The 16903-nt window shown below is 44.8% G+C and overlaps 1 protein-coding gene across 2 annotated transcripts in view; it reads right to left on the bottom strand.

The window, feature by feature from the left end:
- The window catches only part of LOC129814369 (uncharacterized), a 72368-nt gene that overhangs the window by 38448 nt on the left and 17017 nt on the right, over window positions 1-16903 (bottom strand). For both annotated transcript variants that reach the window (XM_055867463.1, XM_055867464.1), the window contains exons 15-30: window positions 6635-6753; window positions 6170-6430; window positions 5782-5937; window positions 5208-5392; window positions 4802-4984; window positions 4497-4588; window positions 4057-4226; window positions 3212-3365; window positions 2826-2905; window positions 2438-2618; window positions 2176-2331; window positions 1937-2070; window positions 1487-1645; window positions 863-1043; window positions 541-752; window positions 148-336 (exon numbers count right to left, since the gene is read on the bottom strand). In XM_055867463.1, the coding sequence (XP_055723438.1) occupies window positions 148-336; window positions 541-752; window positions 863-1043; window positions 1487-1645; window positions 1937-2070; window positions 2176-2331; window positions 2438-2618; window positions 2826-2905; window positions 3212-3365; window positions 4057-4226; window positions 4497-4588; window positions 4802-4984; window positions 5208-5392; window positions 5782-5937; window positions 6170-6430; window positions 6635-6753 (2612 nt within the window). The remainder of the gene's footprint in view (window positions 1-147; window positions 337-540; window positions 753-862; window positions 1044-1486; window positions 1646-1936; window positions 2071-2175; window positions 2332-2437; window positions 2619-2825; window positions 2906-3211; window positions 3366-4056; window positions 4227-4496; window positions 4589-4801; window positions 4985-5207; window positions 5393-5781; window positions 5938-6169; window positions 6431-6634; window positions 6754-16903) is intronic.

Here is a 16903-nt window from a genome sequence, read left to right as displayed (position 1 = left end):
AACCATAAACCAACAAATCATTGCCAAAAATATGAATGGTTGATAACTGCCAATTTGTGCATGATGCTAGCTAGCTTACTCACTTACTGTACGCACGGTGTACATTTTAGGACATGCTAATCCTGACACTTCATCCTTTCCGCCTACCTTTTCCAGGGTAGTGAGTCCTGCGGTGAGGCTGAGGTTGTATTTGCCGTAGCTGGAGGCCAGCTGCAGGGTCCTGCCCTGCTTGGTGTTCTCCAGCGAGAGGTCTCCCCTCAGGGCAGGGCTCCACACAGAGCTGATGGTGCAGGAGGCCTTCAGACCCTGTTTAGCCACCATACCCCAGCCAACTGCCTGGAACACAACAGAACCAGCACAAAATCGCTCTTAGGGTATGGGTTCTACATGGGACCTTTTTCAACAAAAACTGATGAATACAGGTATGGTCCAAACTTGATGACTGTGTCTAGAGATGGTGCCAGTCCAGAGTAAGGTATCCCTTGCTTTGAAATAAAGGCCATTGTTGAATATGTCAAAGACTAGCAGGAAGCGTCATACTTTGAGGTATGTGACAGCGGGTGCGTAGAGGTGTAGGCGGGCCTCTCTGTCCCTGCTTCTGTCTCTGTAATAGCCCTCCAGCACGAGGTTACGGACGGTCAGCCACTTGCGGGCAGTGAGTTCAGAGGTCAACTGGTAGATGTGGCGCTGGGGCTGACTCAGCTTGTGCGTGGTGTACATGTAGAGCCAGGGAGTGTCCATGTTGAACATACCTGGAGACAGCACACTCACAGTTATACACACGGATGGCCACGCATAGAGACACACACACACACATGACATTGCATACCACAGTAAATAAAGCCCTTCAATCTTCCATTACCTTCCCAATTTCTGAACATGGCTTTGGAGGTGTCTTTCCAGTGTAGTCCAGCCACCAGAGGCATCTGGTCGTTGTAGTTCACTTTGAGGTGGGTGCTGCTCTCGGCCCCCCTCTGCCTCAGGTGAGAGTGCATGAGCTGGGTCTTGTAGTTCAGCCGCTTGTCAGGGACCTGCAGACTGAACTGGAGGAAAGGTTGGGTGGCGTATTGTATAGTGGTGAATTACATTTTTGTTTTGTCATTGCTGAATGTACATAAGAGACCTGCCCATGCCCAAGGACAAGCCACTCATAATCTCAAAGTACAAACACACCAAAAACATGAGGCATTTATCACTCGACTACTCTAGTTGACAGAAACTCTCAGTTGTCATTAATTGCGTTAAATTGTCCCCTGATGATTAATATTGGAGGTAGAGAAAAAGAGATGATAGATACGATAGATAGAGATAGCACAGCTTCTATTATCTCTATTTCTATCTCCAGGGTGCAAACAATGCAGTATGTTACATGCTGTATTCATTATGGTAAACCTGAGGATTTGCCATGTCACAAGATCATATACCACGGTCATAGAAATGGACGTACTAGATAGTAGATCAATAGAGATAAACCTGTGGTGTGTACCTCAAGGGCATAGCTGGTAAGGTTGTGTCTGGACTGGTTCCTGAAGGACTGGCTGAGGAGGAGGCGGTGCTTGTTGTTGATCTCGTCCCAGTGTTTCCCATAGCTCACATCCACACTAGACTTGGTGTGGCTGGGACTCTCCTCGTGTCTCAGCTGGACCTGGAAGAATAGAGAGGGATAGGATGAGTGGTGAGAGGAAATGATTCTATTCTAGTCTATTCTATTCCTATCCTTTGACAACTTGAGTAGCTAGTGAGTAGATGGTGCATGGCTCCAATGGCTCGGTCAGAGCATAATGTTTGCAACACCAATAACAACAGATAGGGAATGGAAGCGCCTAAACATTTGAGTCCTGCCCAACCAGGTACTGTAGGCCTATGAGGTAACAATTTGAACAAACCTAAAACACGGTATGATATTAAACATGTCCTTGCGGTTACCAATGGTTACCTTGTGGTTAATGTGGGCTGTGGTAGAGCAGTAGAACTCGTGTTCAGCCCTCATGCGGTACGTCTGGTTGGGCTCCCTCTCACTCCTCAGGCTCTGGGACGTGTGGCACTCCTGACGCAAGTGTCGGGAGTCCTCTGTGGAAGGTCAAAGTTCAGCAAACCCCAAAGTGACAGATAGTGGCTTCAGAGCGGAGCTCCACCGTGTGCCTTAGAGAGGCTGCATGGCAAAGTACCACTCACCTCGCAGGCCATATTTGAGCCTCAGTGCAGAGCTCCACAGTGGGCCCTTCTGCTCCATCAGCCCTAGAATCCTGCTGCCCACCACTCCAGGCAGTAGGAGCTCCGCCTCCACTGAGTACTGTCTCCGCCCATCATCCAGCCTCCTCTCCAAAACCACTGTGGATAACCAACCAATAATAATGGCTTTACTATGACTTTACAGTAACAGGCTTATAAAACACTCAATAGACAGTACTGGATCAAGTATTCAATAGTCTATAACCTGAGAAGGAGGCAGCTTCTCTGAACACATTCTTCAGAGTGGCAGACAGGCTGGTCTTTCTGCCCAGTCCGCGAGTGACGTTAGCAGAGAGGATCATGGGACGGCTTTCCGCACCCACTTTGGCCTCTAGATGATAACGCAGCCTTTGCTCTGAGAGGAGGGTCTGGGAGTCAATCAGTCCCTGTGGAAACCAAATGCACCATGTGAAATAAACATTGATAGTGATAACCACATTGTTTACATTGATACCTGCATTGTTGGGTTTAGAGCTTGCAAGGCATTTCACTGTACTTGTGCCCGTGACATTAAAACTTGAAACGTGAAAAAAATGTAATGGTTGATTCAGGACGCTCCACAAGACAACAAAATCTCCAAACCTCCCCCTTACCATGACATAATACTGATGAACGTTGTCTATCAGAAGCTCAAGTTGACCGGTCCATATGTTCCCCACTTGGTCAAGTTGCCCTGACAAAACAACACCATTGGTGTCAAGTTTTGCAATCGCAAGTCAAGTCAGTTTAAGATCATTGTAGCTAGTTCAGAACTGGGTTCAAATAGAATCGCTTAATTGTTTGCGTGAGCCTGCCAGATGGGCACAATTTGCACTTTTGGGACCATTCTATGAGTTTGATTGTGCCAAACAAGCAAAGCTGAAGTACTTGAAATATTTCAAATACTACTTAAACCCAGGTCTGAACTAGTTCCCTACGGTTGACCCTAGAAGAGGATGAAATGGCAATAGTCAAATCCGTTTAAATACGCTGACTCTACCCTGGATGGTGAGGGTCTTAAGTGGGTGGGTCATCTTGAGGAGCAGCCTGTGGGGGCTGAGGGCCAAGTCCAGAGACATGTCCCTGGGGATGGAGGACTGGGGGGTGGCCAGGAGGAGGTGGAGGGAGGCCTCTCCGGGGAGCCAGGAGCCACTCTGAAACATAGAGGAACAACATGATCATTCATCACTTATATTAATTGCCTTTCCATTACAGATGCTATAATTTGTGGTAATAATGTGTTGCAATAATGTGTTGCTATAATGTTTTGTAATAATGTGGTGTAATAATGTGGTGTAATAATGTGGTGTAATAATGTTTTGTAATAATGTGTTATAAAAATGTGTTATAATAATGTGTTATAATAATGTGTTGTACTATTGTGGTGTAATAATGTGGTGTAATAATGTGGTGTAATAATGTGGTGTAATGTTTTGTAATAATGTGTTGTAATAATGTGGTGTAATAATGTGTTATAATAATGTGTTGTAATAATGTGGTGTAATAATGTGGTGTAATAATATGGTGTAATAATGTGGTGTAATAATGTGGTGTAATAATGTGTTATAATAATGTGTTGTAATAATGTGGTGTAATAATGTGTTGTAATAATGTGGTGTAATAATGTATAGTAATTGCAGCCCTGGGTTCAAATAATATTTTGTATTTGAGTGTGCCAGATAGGCAGTGTTTCTACTTTTGGGACTACTCCATTTGTTCCATTGTGCCAGGCAAGCTTGAACACGGGTCTGTGTAATTTTCATGGCACCTGTGCCAAAGGTTCTTGTAGCAAAGCAGGACAATTAGCAGGACATTTAGCAGGTTAATAGGTTGGATTGACAGTACCTGCATCAACAGAGAGTATGCTGCCTCTAGTAGGTACTGGTGAAGGCCTCTGTCTAGCTTCAGTAGCCTGAGGGAGAGGTGCACGGGGCCGGGAGGGAGGAAGGTAAGCCCCGTAGAGGATAAAGGGTAGGAGACATTGGAGCACAGCTGCCACCCCACCATCTTAGACCCTGGGAGAGAAATACAAAATGGCTGCTCATCCTCTTACTTCAATATACAAAATACTGGAAATCTTTAAGATAGAATCTAGGCAAGCATTGGCGATAAATACTGGTCTCAGATCAACTAATATTGTTTAGTTATTTACATCTACATACAGCATGACACTAGAATCTTTGCAAAAAATAGCCTAATTACACACAATTATTTCCAGAAAGGACTTGGACCTTTCTAGACTTGACCTTAGATACCGCCCTTGAGCTTTGCTGGGATGAACTCACAAGTCTTTGGCGTGCAGGTGGTCCTCTCCACACGGCTCTTGGAGCCTCTCATCTCCTCTCGGTGGTCTCCGTTTACATGGTACATTCTGGAGCTGTGGCATGCAGGGAGACATTGAAAATCAATCAATCATTGAATTGGAATTTCAATTGGCTAAACGGAATGTGCTTTTGGCCCCAACCTAGTTACCTAACCAACGAATACAACGAGAAATGGTACATTTACTGAAGATAATGTGTCTAAAAATGAAAATGTAAAATAACAGTGGCGTTCTTTCAGCAAGAGCACTAATCACAGCTCCTCTCACCTGAGAGAGACTATATCCATGAGGTCTTCAGGTGTGTTGAGGGCCACTCTCAGGCCGTGGCCCTCCTGGAGCTGCACACTCCCATCCAGACTGCTGGAGGTCCTGAGCTCTGTGGCCCACTCCACCCCAGCCCGACCCAGGCCCCCATCCACCCCCATCCGGGCTGACAGGCCCACATAGGCACTGTGGGAAGAGAAAAATACCATTATATGGGAAAGAAACCGAGGGACATTTCCACAATGTGCAAAAGTACAGAGATCTTCACAAAAATGACATTATTATTTCAAATACTTTGTATGCCACTAAGGGGTGACCGCTGTTTGGCTGAAATGCAGTCATTGGTCAAACACTAACCAGGGATAAGAAAATGAAGAGGCCGTCAGATCCAAAATGGATACCGACTTACTTGGGCTTGATGTGACCTGCCAGTGAGAAGTGGGACCAGTCTCTGTAGTTGGCACTGCCCTTGAGGTGCAGGGAGAGGAGGGAGGTCATGTTGATGCCCAGTCTAATGGGTAAGCCTGACAGAGAGGGCAGGACCAGCTCCTCTGTCATCAACACCGCCCTGTGGTGGAGCTGCACCCCCTGACCCTGATGGGGGGAGAGAGATAGAGAGAGAGAGAGAGAGAGAGAGAGAGAGATAGAGAGAGAGACAGAGACAGAGACAGAGACAGAGACAGAGAGACAGAGAGAGAGAGAGATATAGAGAGAGAGAGAAAGAGAGAGAGAGAGAGAGAGAGAGAGAGAGAGAGAGAGAGAGACCCACATTAGCCCATCCATTCTTTCTCAATACAATATTATACCAAGAAGAGCAAAACATGAAACTAATGTGTATGAGTATTGCTTAAAGGTAACAGACTAGAAAGATATTACACAGGATTTCATCAAACTACATTCCTCTGAGATGATCATATGGAGTCATATCCTGTATGGGTCCCACAGCACCACTATCGCAGAGGTCAGAGGTCACAATCGCATACCTTCAGCAGTCTGACGGCAAGCCCAGCCATGCTGAGTGACAGCTCCTTTATCTGAGAGTAGAGGTCAGCACAGGTCACCACGCTCAACTCATTCCCAAACACTTTGACACCAAGCCAACAACGTGGTCTGGCCTCCTCCAGTCTCCCTCCTGAGAACTACAATAAAAACATCAATCACCATCCATGGTCATTGAAAAGCTATTTACATCTACAATCGGAGTGAAGTGACTCATTATTTAGGCTACACTATGAAACCATCAGATGTTGGTCATCTCCTAATGTAATTCTCTAACTTAAACGTGCAACAATAGAATTGGCACATAGGCTAGCTAGCCTTAGATAGGCTAATGAATGTGGCAATGGTTAAATATTGCTGTGAAAGTCTCACCATAGTCCTGGCCTGGCTGAGGTAACCGTAGATACTAGGTGAACAACCAGAGCTGTCTCTTTCCCCAGCTTTTCTCCTTCTCCGCTCCTTTCTCTGTCCTTTACCTCCTTCCCCTGCTTTTCTTCGTCTTCTCTCCTTCATCGGAGACTTCTTTCCATCCTCCTCTTCATCCCGAGTTGTAGGCTCCTCATCAGGAGAAGTTGATTTGTGGCCAAAAATGTGTTTCAGAAGAGGCTCAATGTTTTCCACACGAAGATCGACCTGTGGAGGAGAGCAGACAATTTAAATTCCCGTTGTCCATTTGATTTGAATCACATACAGCGCCTGGTCCTCAGATATGCTGTTTTACGTCCCTCTCTCGGTAATTCAATGCTTCAGAGCATTGTGGAAAAGCAGAAAATTCCCTCAAAAACCCATTCAGTTGCTCACAGAATGAAAACAATAAGATATGATCGAACTACTCGCCTCAAGCAGATTGAAAGCTCTTCCGTGGATGTAGACAGTCAGGTTAGCCATGGCATAGCGCGGCACAAAGGACTTGGAAGAGAAAACCAAGGCTCCCTCCATGTTTGCAACTCCAAACCCTGAGACACACAAAAAACACTTACAGTATTCTTTTACTCTTCAAAGGACAACCAAGTGCAAAATGTAATCACTTCTGAAACAATTATCACTGCAAGTAATTGAAGAGGGTTATCCTAGAAAGACAAAGCTACCCTTTCACAGGTAACTTGCTGTACATTATAACATATGTATGAACCATGTTAACAGATTAGCATATTCATCCAATGTTGTTAATGTTACTACACAGATACAGTGCCTTCAGAAAGTATTCATACCACTTGACTTAATTCACATGTTGTTGTTTTACAGCCTGAATTCAAAATGGATTTAAAATATATATATTCTCACCCATCTACACACAATACCCCATAATGACAAAGTGAAATCATGTTTTTAGACATTTTTGCTAATTTATTGAAAATGAAATATCTCATTTATATAAGAATTCACACCCCTGAGTCAATACATGTTAGAACCACCTTTGGCAGTGATTACAGCTGTGAGTCTTTCTGGGTAAATTTCTAAGAGCTTTGCACACCTGGATTATACAATATTTTCGCATTATTCTTTAAAAAATTCTTCAAGCTCTGTCAAGTTGATTGTTGATCATTGCTAGACAACCATTGTCAAGTCTTGCCATAGATTTGCAAGTCGATTTAAGACAAAACTGTAAGTAGGCCACTCAGGAACATTCAATGTCGTCTTGGTAAGCAACTCCAGTGTATATTTGGCCTTGTGTCTTCGGTAATTGTCTTTCTGAAAGGTGAATTTGTCTCCCAGTGTCTGTTGGAAAGCAGACTGAACCAGGTTTTCCACTAGGATTTTGTCAGTGCTTAGCTCTATTCCATTCCATCAATATGCCTCGTCCATTACTGTCCTGGTTAGTGATTACTGTATTATTTCACTGTCGAGCCTCTAGCCCTACTCAATATGCCTTAACCAACCATGTTGTTCCACCTCCTACATATGCGATGACATCATCTAGTTTAAACGTCTCTAGAGACTATATCTCTCTCATCATTACTCAATGCTTGGGTTTACCTCCAATGTACTCACATCCTACCTTACCTTTGTCTGTACACTACGCCTTGAATTTTTTTTATTTTATTTATTTTTATTTTTATTTCACCTTTATTTAACCAGGTAAGCAAATTGAGAACACGTTCTCATTTACAATTGCGACCTGGCCAAGATAAAGCAAAGCAGTTCGACACATACAACAACACATAGTTACACATGGAGTAAAACAAACATACAGTCAATAATACAGTGAAAATAAGTCTATTTACAATATGAGCAAGTGAGGTGAGATAAGGGAGGTGAAGGCAAACAAAATATATATATAAATAAATAAATAAATATATAAAAAGGCCATGGTGGTGAAGTAAATACAATATAGCAAGTAAAAAAAATAACACTGGAATGGTTGGTTTGCACTGGAAGAAGGTGCAAAGTAGAGATAGAAATAATGGGGTGCAAAGGAGCAAAATAAATAAATACAGTAGGTAAAGAGGTAGTTGTTTGGGCTAAATTATAGATGGGCTATGTACAGGTGCAGTAATCTATGAGCTGCTCTGACAGCTGGTGCTTAAAGCTAGTGAGGGAGATAAGTGTTTCCAGTTTCAGAGATTTTTGTAGTTCGTTCCAGTCATTGGCAGCAGAGAACTGGAAGGAGAGGCGGCCAAAGGAAGAATTGGTTTTGGGGGTGACCAGAGAGATATACCTGCTGGAGCGCGTGCTACGGGTGGGCGTTGCTATGGTGACCAGCGAGCTGAGATAAGGGGGGACTTTACCTAGCAGGGTCTTGTAGATGACCTGGTGCCAGTGGGTTTGGCGACGAGTGTGAAGCGAGGGCCAGCCAACGAGAGCGTACAGGTCGCAGTGGTGGGTAGTATATGGGGCTTTGGTGACAAAACGGATGGCACTGTGATAGACTGCATCCAATTTATTGAGTAGGGTTTTGGAGGCTATTTTGTAAATGACATCACCGAAGTCGAGGATTGGTAGGATGGTCAGTTTTACAAGGGTATGTTTGGCAGCATGAGTGAAGGATGCTTTGTTGCGGAATAGGAAGCCGATTCTAGATTTAACTTTGGATTGGAGATGCTTGATGTGAGTCTGGAAGGAGAGTTTACAGTCTAACCAGACACCTAGGTATTTGTAGTTGTCCACATATTCTAAGTCAGAGCCGTCCAGAGTAGTGATGCTGGAAAGGCGGGCAGGTGCAGGCAGCGATCGGTTGAAGAGCATGCATTTAGTTTTACTTGTATTTAAGAGCAATTGGAGGCCACGGAAGGAGAGTTGTATGGCATTGAAGCTCGCCTGGAGGGTTGTTAACACAGTGTCAAGAGAAGGGCCAGAAGTATACAGAATAGTGTCGTCTGCGTAGAGGTGGATCAGAGACTCACCAGCAGCAAGAGCGACATCATTGATGTATACAGAGAAGAGAGTCGGTCCAAGAATTGAACCCTGTGGCACCCCCATAGAGACTGCCAGAGGTCCGGACAACAGACCCTCCGATTTGACACACTGAACTCGATCAGAGAAGTAGTTGGTGAACCAGGCGAGGCAATCATTAGAGAAACCAAGGCTGTCGAGTCTGCCGATGAGGATGTGGTGATTGACAGAGTCAAAAGCCTTGGCCAGGTCAATGAATATGGCTGCACAGTACTGTTTCCTATCGATAGCGGTTAAGATATCGTTTATGACCTTGAGCGTGGCTGAGGTGCACCCATGACCAGCTCTGAAACCAGATTGCATAGCGGAGAAGGTATGGTGGGATTCGAGATGGTCGGTAATCTGTATGTTGACTTGGCTTTCGAAGACCTTAGAAAGGCAGGGTAGGATAGATATAGGTCTGTAGCAGTTTGGGTCTAGAGTGTCTCCCCCTTTAAAGAGGGGGATAACCGCAGCTGCTTTCCAATCTTTGGGAATCTCAGACGACACGAAAGAGAGGTTGAAAAGGCTGGTAATAGGGGTGGCAACAATTTCAGCAGATAGTTTTAGAAAGAAAGGGTCCAGATTATCTAGCCCGGCTGATTTGTAAGGGTCCAGATTTTGCAGCTCTTTCAGAACATCAGCTGACTGTATTTGGGAGAAAGAGAAATGGGGAAGGCTTGGGCGAGTAGCAGAGGGGAGGGCAGTGCTGTTGACCGGGGTAGGGGTAGCCAGGTGGAAAGCATGGCCAGCCGTAGAAAAATGCTTATTGAAATTCTCAATTATAATGGATTTGTCGGTGGTGACAGTATTTCCTATCTTCAGTGCAGTTGGAAGCTGGGAGGAGGTGTTCTTATTCTCCATGGACTTTACAGTGTCCCAGAACTTTTTTGAGTTTGTGTTGCAGGAAGCAAATTTCTGCTTGAAAAAGCTAGCCTTGGCTTTTCTAACTGCCTGTGTATACTGGTTTCTAGCTTCCCTGAAAAGTTGCATATCACGGGGGCTGTTCGATGCTAATGCAGAACGCCATAGGATGTTTTTCTGTTGGTTAAGGGCAGTCAGGTCAGGAGAGAACCAAGGGCTATATCTGTTCCTGGTTCTAAATTTCTTGAATGGGGCATGCTTATTCAAGATGGTGAGGAAGGCATTTAAAAAAAATATCCAGGCATCCTCTACTGACGGGATGAGATCAATATCCTTCCAGGATACCTCGGCCAGGTCGATTAGAAAGGCCTGCTCGCTGAAGTGTTTCAGGGAGCGTTTGACAGTGATGAGTGGAGGTCGTTTGATCGCTGACCCATTACGGATACAGGCAATGAGGCAGTGATCGCTAAGATCTTGGTTGAAAACAGCAGAGGTGTATTTGGAGGGCAAGTTGGTTAGGATGATGTCTATGAGGGTACCCGTGTTTACAGAATTGGGGTGATACCTGGTAGGTTCATTGATAATTTGTGTGAGATTGAGGGCATCAAGCTTAGATTGTAGGATGGCTGGGGTGTTAAGCATGTTCCAATTTAGGTCGCCTAGCAGCACAAGCTCTGAAGATAGATGGGGGGCAATCAGTTCACATATGGTGTCCAGAGCACAGCTGGGGGCAGAGGGTGGTCTATAGCAGGCGGCAACAGTGAGAGACTTGTTTTTAGAGAGGTGGATTTTTAAAAGTAGGAGTTCAAATTGTTTCGGAACAGACCTGGATAGTAAAACAGAACTCTGCAGGCAATCCTTGCAGTAGATTGCAACACCGCCCCCTTTGGCCGTTCTATCTTGTCTGAAAATCTTGTAGTTAGGGATGAAAATGTCAGAATTTTTGGTGGTCTTCCTAAGCCAGGATTCAGACACAGCTAAAACATCTGGGTTGGCAGAGTGTGCTAAAGCAGTGAACAAAACAAACTTAGGGAGGAGGCTTCTAATGTTAACATGCATGAAACCAAGGCTATTACGGTTACAGAAGTCATCAAAAGAGAGCGCCTGGGGAATAGGAGTGGAGCTAGGTACTGCAGGGCCTGGATTCACCTCTACATCACCAGAGGAACAGAGGAGGAGTAGGATAAGGGTACGGCTAAAAGCTATGAGAATTGGTCGTTTGGAACGTCTAGAACAGAGAGTAAAAGGAAGTTTCTGGGGGCGATAAAATAGCTTCAAGGAATAATGTACAGACAAACGTATGGTAGGATGTGAATACAGTGGAGGTAAACCTAGGTAATGGGTGATGAGAGAGATATAGTCTCTAGAAACATCATTGAAACCAGGTGATGTCATCGCATATGTGGGTGGTGGAACTGAGAGGTTGGATATATAGTGAGCAGGGCTAGAGGCTCTACAGTGAAATAAGCCAATAAACACTAACCAGAACAGCAATGGACAAGGCATATTTACATTAAGGAGAGGCATGCTTAATCGAGTGATCATAAGGGTCCAGTGAGTAGAGGTTGGTTGGGGGCACGGCGATCCAGACAGCTGGCCGGGTAGCTGGCTATCGGTAGCAAGATAACATAGGATGGAGGTCTGTTTTTATTTTATTATTTTTTATTTTTTTGTCACCTCGTTCGTTTCCGTCGGTAGATTAGTGGGGTTCCGTGTGGTAGAGGGGATCGATCCAATTGGCAAAATAGATATAGTGACCCAGGAAAAAGAAAAAAATTGTCCGGTATATTTATTTAGATAGCAGCCGATAAGACAGCTAATAATTAGCAGATGGGTATTCAGAAACGTCGCAATGGAAAAGCCTGTTGAAACCACCTCGGACAATTACGTCGGCAGACCAGTCGTGATGGATCGGCGGGGCTCCGTGTCGGCAATAAAGGGTCCAGTCCAATTGGCAAAAGAGGTATTGTAGCCCAATAATTCGCTGGTAGGCCTCTTCGGCTAGCCGGCAGATGGGCCTAGCTCGAGGCTAGCTCAAGGCTAACTGGTGCTTGTTTCGGGACAGAGGTATTAGCCAGTAGTAGCCACCTGGTTGCAGCTAGCTAGCGACGATGATCCGGTGTAATTGTCCAGAGCTTGCGTCAGGAATCCGGTGATGTGGTAGAGAAAAAGCAGTCCTATATTCTCTGGGTTGATATCGCGCCTGCAGACTGGCAGGTATTTGCCCGAGCTGAAGCTGGCTGGTGTCCGAGTTAAGGGCGAAGACCGCAGCAGTGGCTAACTGACTACTAGCTAGTTATCTGGCTAGCTTCTGATTGGGGTTACGGTTCTAAAGTATAAAAAATAGCAGATCCGTACCACATTGGGTGAGGCGGGTTGCGGGAATGTATATTCAGCTCCAAGATGGAAAGTGAAATTAAAATATATACGAAATGTATACAAAAAATACGAGGACTATTTACGCGGGACAAGACGGGACAAGACAAGACAAACATACGTCCGACTGCTACGCCTTCTTGGAGCTTTTTAAATCTATGCTATCGTGCCCAGAAACCTGCTCCTTTTACTCTCTGTTCCGAACGTGCTAGACGGCCAGTTCGTTTAGCCTTTAGCCGTACCCTTTTCCTACTTCTCCTCTGTTCCTCTGGTGATGTGGAGGTTAATCCGGGTCCTGCAGTGCCTAGCTCCACTCCCACTCCCCAGGTGCTCTCATTTGTTGACTTCTGTAACCGTAAAAGCCTTCGTTTCATGCATGTCAACATTAGAAGCCTACTCCCTAAGTTTGCTTTACTCACTGCTTTAGCACACTCTGCCAACCCGGATGTCTTAGCCGTGTCTGAATCCTGGCTTAGGAAAACCACCAAAAACCCTGAAATCCTCATCGTTAACTATAACATCTTCTGCCAAGATAGAACTGCCAAAGGGGGCGGTGTTGCAATCTACTGCAAAGATAGCCTGCAGAGTTCTGTATTACTATCCAAGTCTGTACCCAAACAATTCGAGCTTCTACTTCTAAAAATTCACCTTTCCAGAAACAAGTCTCTCACTGTTGCCGCTTGTTATAGACAACCTTCAGCCCCCAGCTGTGCCCTCGATACCATAATGTGAATTGATTGCCCCCCATCTATCTTCTGAGCTCGTGCTACTAGGTGACCTAAACTGGGACATGCTTAAAACACCCCGGCCATCCAACAATCTAAGCTTGATGCCCTCAATCTCACACAAATGATTAATGAACCTAACAGGTACAACCCCAAATCGGTAAACACGGGCACCCTCATCATCATCCTAACTAACTCGTCCTCCAAATACACCTCTGCTGTTTTCAATCAAGATCTCAGCAATCACTGCCTCATTGCCAGCATCCGTAATGGGTCTGCGACCAAACGACCACCCCTCATCACTGTCAAAGGTTCCCTAAAACACTTCTGCGAGCAGGCCTTTCTAATCGACCTGGCCGGGGTATCGTGGAATGACATTGACCTCATCCCGTCAGTAGATGATGCCTGGCTCTTCTTTAAAAGTGCCTTCCTCACCATCATAAATAAGCATGCCCCATTCAAAAAATGTAGAACTAGGAATAGATATAGTCCTTGGTTCAATCCAGACCTGTCTGCCTTTGACCAGCACAAAAACATCCTGTGGCGTTCTGCATTAGCATCGAATAGCCCCCGTGATATGCAACTTTTCAGGGAAGTTAGGAACAAATATACACAGGCAGTTAGAAAAGCTAAGGCTAGTTTTTTCAAACAGAAATTTACATCCTGTAGTACTAACTCAAAAAAGTTCTGGGACACTGTAAAGTCCATGGAGAATAAGAGCACCTCCTCCCAGCTGCCCACTGCTCTGAGGCTAGGAAACACTGTAACCGTCGATAAATCCACTGTAATTGAGAATTTCAATAAGCATTTCTCTACGGCTGGCCATGCTTTCCACCTGACTACCCTACCCCGGTCAACTGCCCGGCACCCTCCACAGCAACCCGCCTGTCACGATCGTCGTATGGTGGAAGAGCGGAGGACCAAGGTGCAGCGTGAAGTGAATACATACTACGTTTAATGACACGAAACGAAGAACACTTGACAAACTAAACAAAACAACAAACCGACGAACGTGACGCTAAAGCTAAACAGTGCAGACACAGGCAACTGACATCGACATAGACAATAACCCACGAACTACCCAATGAATATGGCTGCCTAAATATGGTTCCCAATCAGAGCAACGATAGACAGCTGTCTCTAATTGAGAACCAATCTAGGCAACCATAGACATACATACACCTGGACTAGACACTGCCCCATAAACATACAAAACCCCTAGACAATACAAAACACATACATCCCCCATGTCACACCCTGACCTAACTAAAATAATAAAGAAAACAAAGATAACTAAGGCCAGGGCGTGACACCGCCAAAGCCCCCACCATTTCTCCTTCACCCAAATCCAGATAGCTGATGTTCTGAAAGAGCTGCAAAATCTGAACCCCTACAGATCAGCCGGGCTAGACAATCTGGACCCTCTCTTTCTAAAATGATCTGCCGAAATTGTTGCAATCCATCTTACTAGCCTGCTCAACCTCTCTTTCGTATCGTCTGAGATTCCCAAAGATTGGAAAGCTGCCGCGGTCATCCCCCTCTTCAAAGGGGGTGACACTCTAGACCCAAACTGCTACAGACCTATATCCATCCTACCCTGCCTTTCTAAGGTCTTCGAAAGCCAAGTTAACAAACAGATTACCAACTACTTATCTGATAGAGTTCAGTGTGTCAAATCGGAGGGCCTGTTGTCCAGACCTCTGGCAGTCTCTATGGGTGTGCCACAGGGTTCAATTCCCGGGCCGACTCTCTTCTCTGTGTACATCAATGATGTTGCTCTTGCTGCTGGTGATTCTCTGATCCACCTCTACGCAGATGACACCATTCTGTATACTTCTGGCCCCTCTTTGGACACTGTGTTAACTAACCTCCAGATGAGCTTCAATAACATACAACTCTCATTTCGTTGCCTCCAACTGCTCTTAAACGCAAGTCAAACTAAATGCTTGCTATTCAATCGATCACTGCCAGCACCTGCTCGCCCGTCCAGCATCACTACTCTGGACCTGGACGGCTCTGACTTAGAATACGTGGACAACTACAAATACCTGGGTGTCTGGTTAGACTGTAAACTCTCCTTCCAGACTCACATTAAGCATCTCCAATCCAAAATTAAATCTAGAATCGGCTTCCTATATCGCAACAAAGCATCCTTCACTCATGCTGCCAAACATACCCTAGTAAAACTGACCAACCTACCGATCCTCGACTTCGGTGATGTCATCTACAAAATAGCCTCCAACGCTCTACTCAACAAACTGGATGCAGTCTATCACGGTGCCATCCGTTTTGTCACCAAAGCCCCATACACTCCCCATCATTGCGACCTGTACGCTCTCATTGGTTGGCCCTCGCTTCATACTCGTCGCCAAACCCACTGGCTCCAGGTCATCTACAAGTCTCTGCTAGGTAAAGCCCCGCCTTATCTCAGCTCACTGGTCACCATAACAGCACCCACTCGTAGCACGCACTCCAGCAGGTATATCTCAATGGTCACCCCCAAAGCCAATTCCTCCTTTGGTCGTCTTTCCTTCCAGTTTTCTGCTGCCAATGACTGGAACGAACTGCAAAAATTTCTGAAGCTGGATACTCATATCTCCCTCAGTAGCTTTAAGCACCAGCTGTCAGAGCAGCTCACAGATCACTACACCTGTACATAGACCATCTGTAAACAACCCATCTATCTACCTACCTCATCACCATACTGTATTTATTTATTTATCTTGCTCATTTGCACCCCAGTATCTCTAATTGCACATTCATCTTCTGCACATCTACCATTCCAGTGTTTAATTGCTATATTGTAATTACTTCGCCACCACGGCCTATTTATTGCCTTAACTTACCTCATTTGCAATCACTGTATATAGACTTTTTGTTTTCTTTTGTTCTATTGTATTATTGACTGTATGTTTTGTTTATTCAATGTGTAACTCTGTGTTGTTGTATGTGTCGAATTGCTATGCATTATCTTGGCCAGGTCGCAGTTGCAAATGAGAACTTGTTCTCAACTAGCCTACCTGGTTAAATAAAGGTGAAATAAATCAAATAAAAAAGTATTTTTATCCTAAATAACTCCCTAGTCCTTGCCCATGACAAGCATACCCATAACATGATACAGCCACCACCATGTTGAAAATATGAAGATTGGTACTTAATGAACCTTTGTGTTGTACTTGCCCCGAACATAACGCTTTGGATCCAGGACATAAGGTTAATTTGTTTGCCGTATTTTTTGCAGTTTTACTTTAGTGCCTTATTGCAAACAGGATGCATGTTTTGGAATATTCTTATTCTGTACAGGCTTCCTTCTTGTCACTCTGCCATTTAGGTTGGTATTGTGGAGTAACTACAATGTCGTTGATCCATCCTCCATTTTATCCTATCACAGCCATTAAACTCAGTAACTGTTATAAAGTCACCATTGACCTTATGGTGAAATCCCCGAGCGGTTTCCTTCCTCTCCGACAACTGAGTTAGGAAGGACGCCTATATCTTTTGTAGTGACTGGGTGTATTGATACACCATCCATACACCAAGTGTTATGAATAACTTCACCATGCTCAAAGGGACATTGAATGCCTGCTTTTTTATACTCATCTACCAATAGGTGCCCTTCTTTGTGAGGCATTGGAAAACCTCCCTGGTCTTTGTGGTTGAATCTGTGTTTGAAATTCGCTGCTCAAATGAGGGACCTTACAGATAATTGCATGTGTGAGGTACAGAGATTGGGTAGTCATTCAACATGTAAAATACTATTATTGCACAC

Source organism: Salvelinus fontinalis, chromosome 17 (genome assembly GCF_029448725.1).
Source record: "Salvelinus fontinalis isolate EN_2023a chromosome 17, ASM2944872v1, whole genome shotgun sequence".
Taxonomy (NCBI): domain Eukaryota; kingdom Metazoa; phylum Chordata; class Actinopteri; order Salmoniformes; family Salmonidae; genus Salvelinus; species Salvelinus fontinalis.
The sequence above is the reverse complement of the archived record's forward strand: the minus strand, read 5'-3'. Positions and strand labels throughout refer to the sequence as shown.